This window comes from Procambarus clarkii, chromosome 63, assembly GCF_040958095.1.
Source record: "Procambarus clarkii isolate CNS0578487 chromosome 63, FALCON_Pclarkii_2.0, whole genome shotgun sequence".
NCBI lineage: Eukaryota > Metazoa > Arthropoda > Malacostraca > Decapoda > Cambaridae > Procambarus > Procambarus clarkii.
In genome coordinates this window covers 21,120,135-21,127,421 of record NC_091212.1, presented here as the reverse complement: position 1 = coordinate 21,127,421, position 7,287 = coordinate 21,120,135, and the positions used below count along the sequence as shown (strand labels likewise).

The 7,287-nt window shown below is 47.8% G+C and overlaps 2 protein-coding genes across 2 annotated transcripts; one reads left to right on the top strand and one right to left on the bottom strand.

The window, feature by feature from the left end:
* Window positions 1-870: 870 nt before the first annotated feature.
* Window positions 871-2,130, bottom strand: LOC123769623 (autotransporter adhesin BpaC-like). Its single transcript, XM_045760862.2, has one exon. The coding sequence runs from the start codon at window positions 2,128-2,130 to the stop codon at window positions 871-873; it is 1,260 nt and encodes a 419-aa protein (XP_045616818.2).
* A 4,113-nt stretch (window positions 2,131-6,243) lies between these two features.
* On the top strand, window positions 6,244-7,073 carry LOC138354544 (uncharacterized). The gene is made up of 2 exons (XM_069308907.1): window positions 6,244-6,756; window positions 6,846-7,073. Exons 1-2 carry the CDS (start codon window positions 6,244-6,246, stop codon window positions 7,071-7,073), a joined length of 741 nt encoding a protein of 246 aa, XP_069165008.1.
* The last annotated feature ends 214 nt before the right edge of the window (window positions 7,074-7,287 follow it).

Below are 7,287 nucleotides of genomic sequence, written 5' to 3'. Positions count from 1 at the left end.
TCTCAATAAACTCATGTTAAATTTCCCGTCTGTGTCAATTGTTGAATCCGCTTAGCCTTTTGGATATAGTGGCTGACAACCGTCCCATAATGACAGTTATAGAAAGTACTCTCCAAGTGAAACAATGTTTCTTGCCTCGTTGCTTGATATAGTCTCAATGGTCAAGGCAGATGGTGGCAGCGTTTTTTTAATCCTGTGTAGCATTTCCTTCTTGGCAGTGTACCTTTTGGTTCCGGTGTAACCATCATATGTCAACTCATATTACAGTGTTCAATAACAGTGTTACCAAGGGCAACCGATAGGAAGTGTTACTCAGGATAAGAAGTAGCTTACCTGAGTAACCATCACCTGAGGATCCATCACTCCCATCACCTCAGGACTCACCACTCCCATCACCTGAGAACCCGTCACTCCCATCACCTGAGGATCCATCACTCCCATCACCTCAGGACCCACCACTCCCATCACCTGAGAACCCTTCACTCCCATCACCTCAGGACCCACCACTCCCATCACCTCAGGACCCGTCACTCCCATCACCTCAGGACCCGTCACTCCCATCACCTCCAGTCGTGGCCAGTTAAAGCTACCTATTACTGCTCGCATCCCAAACTTTAAATGCAAGTTGTGTGAATTTCAACCATCCCGATGCATCCCAGACTTTGCTTTTAATGACACTTAAGGTAATTTACACTTAATGACGGAGCTCTCTGTCAGTTGGCGGCCCGCTGCTGCTGCTGCTGCTGCTGCTGCTGCTGCTGCTGCTGCTGCTGCTGCTGCTCTTACTGTTGGTGGTAATTGTTGACACCTAAATTGTTCATGTTGTCAGCAGGAGAACACAGTGTTGTCATTTGGGAAGATTTTGTTTTGTTAATAGAGTAACACAAGAAAAGTCTCTTGTTGGCAGGTAAGAAATTGTCCCCCGGGAAATATTTTGTTAACAAGAGGAGAAATTGTTGTAAGGAGACTAGAGCTGCCGCCAGGTGAGGCACTGCTGTCAGCAGGTGAGGCACTGTTGTCAGCTGGTGAGGCACTGCTGTCAGCAGGTGAGGCACTGTTGTCAGCAGGTGAGGCACTGTTGTCAGCAGGTGAGGCACTGCTGTCAGCTGGTGAGGCACTGTTGTCAGCTGGTGAGGCACTGCTGTCAGCAGGTGAGGCACTGTTGTCAGCAGGTGAGGCACTGTTGTCAGCTGGTGAGGCACTGCTGTCAGCTGGTGAGGCACTGTTGTCAGCTGGTGAGGCACTGTTGTCAGCAGGTGAGGCACTGCTGTCAGCAGGTGAGGCACTGTTGTCAGCTGGTGAGGCACTGCTGTCAGCAGGTGAGGCACTGCTGTCAGCAGGTGAGGCACTGCTGTCAGCAGGTGAGGCACTGCTGTCAGCAGGTGAGGCACTGTTGTCAGCTGGTGAGGCACTGCTGTCAGCAGGTGAGGCACTGTTGTCAGCAGGTGAGGCACTGTTGTCAGCAGGTGAGGCACTGCTGTCAGCTGGTGAGGCACTGTTGTCAGCTGGTGAGGCACTGCTGTCAGCAGGTGAGGCACTGTTGTCAGCAGGTGAGGCACTGCTGTCAGCTGGTGAGGCACTGCTGTCAGCAGGTGAGGCACTGTTGTCAGCAGGTGAGGCACTGTTGTCAGCAGGTGAGGCGCTGCTGTCAGCAGGTGAGGCACTGCTGTCAGCTGGTGAGGCACTGCTGTCAGCAGGTGAGGCACTGCTGTCAGCAGGTGAGGCACTGCTGTCAGCAGGTGAGGCACTGCTGTCAGCAGGTGAGGCGCTGCTGTCAGCAGGTGAGGCACTGCTGTCAGCAGGTGAGGCACTGCTGTCAGCAGGTGAGGCACTGCTGTCAGCAGGTGAGGCACTGCTGTCAGCAGGTGAGGCACTGCTGTCAGCAGGTGAGGCACTGCTGTCAGCAGGTGAGGCACTGTTGTCAGCAGGTGAGGCACTGTTGTCAGCAGGTGAGGCACTGCTGTCAGCAGGTGAGGCGCTGCTGTCAGCAGGTGAGGCACTGCTGTCAGCAGGTGAGGCACTGCTGTCTGCAGGTGAGGCACTGCTGTCAGCAGGTGAGGCACTGCTGTCAGCAGGTGAGGCACTGCTGTCAGCAGGTGAGGCACTGCTGTCAGCAGGGTAGACAGCCATGTCAGCAGGTGAGGCACTGTGACACTGTTGTCAGCGCGTGGATCAAGTGAGTATGAGTGTCGGGTGGAAGAAAGTGATAACACGCATGTTGGGCATGATGGTGAGGATGATGTTGAAGGTGATGTTTGTGGAGGAAGGTGATGACATGTTGGGAGAATGTTCAGGAGAACACAGAACATAATGATGGGAAGGGATGTTCTTAAGAACGAGCGGAATACACAGTATACCACACAGGACACAATTTTATTGAGCAGCATCCTGAAAAACCATTGATATCGAATTACAAGACGAGCCAATTGTGTTGTATCTCTGATGAACCTGATAAGATCACTCCAAGAGTTGTTCCTACCTGCTGTGGGGTCATTAACGCTGTAATGATCATTACTACAGTCATTAGAGAGGACTGTTGCTCTGGTACGGGCAATACATAACACAAAATTATTGAAATACTGTATGACTATACAGACTATATAGCTTACAATTTCTGGTAATATCGGGAGGTGTTTTGTGTGTAGCCATCTGTATAGCTCTCCCTACCTATCTGTATAGCCCTCCCTCCTCACCTGTATAGCTCTCCCTCCCCATCTGTATAGCCCTTCCTCCCTATCTTTCAAACTCTCCATATTTATCTCCTCTGTCAATCACATCTTTTATTAAGAAAACGTTGTAGTAAATCAGTTAAGTCTGAATTTCTCCCTGTAGCCTGGATGGACCCTAATGTGGTGTTGTCCCTGTAGCCTGGATGGTCCCTAATGTGGTGTTGTCCCTGTAGCCTGGATGGTCCCTAATGTGGTGTTGTCCCTGTAGCCTGGATGGTCCCTAATGTGGTGTTGTCCCTGTAGCCTGGATGGTCCCTAATGTGGTGTTGTCCCTGTAGCCTGGATGGTCCCTAATGTGGTGTTGTCCCTGTAGCCTGGATGGTCCCTAATGTGGTGTTGTCCCTGTAGCCTGGATGGTCCCTAATGTGGTGTTGTCCCTGTAGCCTGGATGGTCCCTAATGTGGTGTTGTCCCTGTAGCCTGGATGGTCCCTAATGTGGTGTTGTCCCTGTAGCCTGGATGGTCCCTAATGTGGTGTTGTCCCTGTAGCCTGGATGGTCCCTTATGTGGTGTTGTCCCTGTAGCCTGGATGGTCCCTAATGTGGTGTTGTCCCTGTAGCCTGGATGGTCCCTTATGTGGTGTTGTCCCTGTAGCATGGATGGTCCCTAATGTGGTGTTGTCCCTGTAGCATGGATGGTCCCTAATGTGGTGTTGTCCCTGTAGCCTGGATGGTCCCTAATGTGGTGTTGTCCCTGTAGCATGGATGGTCCCTAATGTGGTGTTGTCCCTGTAGCATGGATGGTCCCTAATGTGGTGTTGTCCCTGTAGCCTGGATGGTCCCTAATGTGGTGTTGTCCCTGTAGCATGGAAGGTCCCTAATGTGGTGTTGTCCCTGTAGCCTGGATGGTCCCTAATGTGGTGTTGTCCCTGTAGCATGGAAGGTCCCTAATGTGGTGTTGTCCCTGTAGCCTGGATGGTCCCTAATGTGGTGTTGTCCCTGTAGCCTGGATGGTCCCTAATGTGGTGTTGTCCCTGTAGCATGGAAGGTTGCAAACGTTGCTAATTACTTGAATTGCAAATCTCAGTTCGTAATCACCTTCAAAACCGTTAATAAACTAATGTACAACAGTGTGGATACAGTAGAGTGTGTTCATATCTTCCATTATCATTTATAATCAGTTAAGAGGAAAGCGGTAGATAGTAAGTGTTAAAAATTATAATTCTTTGTATCTTCATGTTATCAAGGACTCCGACACTTCTGCCTGATATAACAATCAGGTTGAAGCATCACGTGTCCCCAACTGTAAACAAGCTCTACGTGTTTCTCACCTGTAAACAACTCCACGTGTTCCTCACCTGTAAACAACTCCACGTCTTTCTCACCTGTAAACAACTCCACGTGTTCCTCAACTGTAAACAACTCCACGTGTTTCTCACCTGTAAACAACTCCACGTGTTCCTCAACTGTAAACAACTCCACGTGTTCCTCACCTGTAAATAACTCCACGTGTTCCTCACCTGTAAACAACTCTACGTGTCCCTCAACTGTAAACAACTCCACGTGTTCCTCACCTGTAAACAACTCCACGTGTCCCTCAACTGTAAACAACTCCACGTGTTCCTCAACTGTAAACAACTCCACGTGTCCCTCAACTGTAAACAACTCCACGTGTCCCTCACCTGTAAACAACTCCACGTGTTCCACAACTGTAAACAAGTCCACGTGTCCATCAACTGTAAACAACTCCACGTGTCCCTCAACTGTAAACAACTCCACGTGTCCCTCAACTGTAAACAACTCCACGTGTCCCTCACCTGTAAACAACTCCACGTGTTCCACAACTGTAAACAAGTCCACGTGTCCATCAACTGTAAACAACTCCACGTGTCCCTCAACTGTAAACAACTCCACGTGTCCCTCAACTGTAAACAACTCCACGTGTCCCTCAACTGTAAACAACTCCACGTGTCCCTCACCTGTAAACAACTCCACGTGTTCCACAACTGTAAACAAGTCCACGTGTCCATCAACTGTAAACAACTCCACGTGTCCCTCAACTGTAAACAACTCCACGTGTCCCTCAACTGTAAACAACTCCACGTGTCCCTCAACTGTAAACAACTCCACGTGTCCCTCACCTGTAAACAACTCCACGTGTTCCACAACTGTAAACAAGTCCACGTGTCCCTCACCTGTAAACAAGTCCACGTGTCCCTCAACTGTAAACACGTCCACGTGTCCCTCAACTGTAAACAAGTCCACGTGTCCCTCAACTGTAAACAAGTCCACGTGTCCCTCAACTGTAAACAAGTCCACGTGTCCCTCAACTGTAAACAAGTCCACGTGTCCCTCAACTGTAAACAAGTCCACGTGTTCCACAACTGTAAACAAGTCCACGTGTCCCTCACCTGTAAACAACTCCGCGTGTCCATCAACTGTAAACAAGTCCACGTGTCCCTCACCTGTAAACAACTCCACGCGTCCATCAACTGTAAACAAGTCCACGTGTCCCTCAACTGTAAACAACTCCACGTGTTCCACAACTGTAAACAAGTCCACGTGTCCATCAACTGTAAACAAGCTGTTATGAGTTAGCAATACCCAACAAGGGGGGCATGAGGTAATTAGCTTGTACTCACAGGTGTCGCCCAGAGTAGGCTGCGTGAAATTAGCTCTAAAAACCTGAATGTTTGACCCTGAAGACAAACTGCCAGTGTAACAAACAAGCACTATATCAATACTAACTAGCGCCATGATAAAACTATCACAGTAAAAAGAGTAACCACCACCGTGACAAAGACTGACTAGCACAGTATTTACCAGTTGATTGACAGTTGAGAGGCGGGACCAAAGAGCCAAAGCTCAACCCCCGCAAGCACAATTAGGTGAGTACAGACAAAACTAGCAGGTAAGTGCCATTTTCCGAGACGGTAGTTGAAGACCTTGCCTGGTTGTCTTCAACTTGTCCTCTGACTTACACAGGAGGCCATCCTTCCTTCCTCCTCCTGTTTAGTGTAGTTGCTGAATTTGGCTTCCCCCCCCCCTCCCCCCCCCGTTCCCAAGACACCAGTGAACATAGTATCCAAGAGTATCGTTAATTCGACGTTAAACAACGATGTTAACGTTGATTCAACGGTGTCGTTGTTAATTCAAAATTAAATAACAGGAAACGGTACACTGCGGACTCACTATAGCCCGTGCTACTTGGAACTTTAAGTTCCAGGTAGCGAATCTTAGACAACAACAACAACAACAAACAGGAAACAATTATAATCAGTCAATGAATAATAATTCAGTCGGTCATTTAACAGTTAAAGTCATCCACTCATCAAAAAATATTATTCGTCCACTCATATTATTCATCCTGGGTTATGAACAATAATCATCTTAAAAGCTTACTTCAAAGATTATTCAAGTCGATTTTGCATTATAAAAATACTTATCGGACACATAAAACTAATTAAAGATTACAATGAAAATAATAATTATCTACCGCTTTACAAAAGGGCATAATTGCCAATATATTTACTGCCAACTTTTGTCAAGCTTGGCATAGATCGTGTCAAGTTTGTAATGGTTCGTGTCAAGCTTGGTATGGTTCGTGTCAAGTTTGTAATGGTTCGTGTCAAGCTTGGTATGGTTCGTGTCAAGCTTGGTATGGATCGTGTCAAACTTGGTATGGTTTGTGTCAAGCTTGGTATGGTTCGTGTCAAGCTTGGTATGGATCGTGTCAAACTTGGTATGGTTTGTGTCAAGCTTGGTATGGTTCGTGTCAATCTTGATATGGTTCGTGTCAAACTTGGTATGGTTTGTGTCAAGCTTGGTATGGTTCGTGTCAAGCTTGATATGGTTCGTGTCAAACTTGGTATGATTTGTGTCAAGCTTGGTATGGTTCGTGTCAAGCTTGGTATGGTTCGTGTCAAGCTTGGTATGGTTCGTGTCAAGCTTGGAATGGTTTGTGTCAAGCTTGGTATGGTTCGTGTCAAGCTTGGTATGGTTCGTGTCAAGCTTGTAATGGTTCGTGTCAAGCTTGGTATGGTTCGTGTCAAGCTTGGTATGGTTCGTGTCAAGCTTGGTATGGTTCGTGTAAGCTTGGTATGGTTCGTGTCAAGCTTGGTATGGTTCGTGTCAAGCTTGATATGGTTCGTGTCAAACTTGGTATGGTTTGTGTCAAGCTTGGTATGGTTCGTGTCAAGCTTGATATGGTTCGTGTCAAACTTGGTATGGTTTGTGTCAAGCTTGGTATGGTTCGTGTCAAGCTTGGTATGGTTCGTGTCAAGCTTGGTATGGTTCGTGTCAAGCTTGGAATGGTTTGTGTCAAGCTTGGTATGGTTCGTGTCAAGCTTGGTATGGTTCGTGTCAAGCTTGTAATGTTCGTGTCAAGCTTGGTATGGTTCGTGTAAGCTTGGTATGGTTCGTGTCAAGCTTGGTATGGTTCGTGTCAAGCTTGGTATGGTTCGTGTCAAGCTTGGTATGGATCGTGTAAGCTTGGTATGGTTCGTGTCACGAACCATGTCAAGCATGTCATGGCATGGTTTGTGTCAAGCTTGGCATGGTTCGTGACAAACTTGACATGGTTCATGTCGAACTTGGCATGGTTCGTGTCACGGATATATA

Excerpts from the sequence above, each read along its gene's own strand:
- LOC123769623 (XM_045760862.2), bottom strand. The coding sequence starts at position 2,130 with ATGGCTGTCTACCCTGCTGACAGCAGTGCCTCACCTGCTGACAGCAGT.
- LOC138354544 (XM_069308907.1), top strand. The coding sequence starts at position 6,244 with ATGGTTCGTGTCAAGCTTGGTATGGTTCGTGTCAAGTTTGTAATGGTT. Across the intron at positions 6,757-6,845 it reads TCAAGCTTGGTATGGTTCGT|CTTGGTATGGTTCGTGTCAA; the intron begins GTAAGCTTGGTA and ends GTTTGTGTCAAG.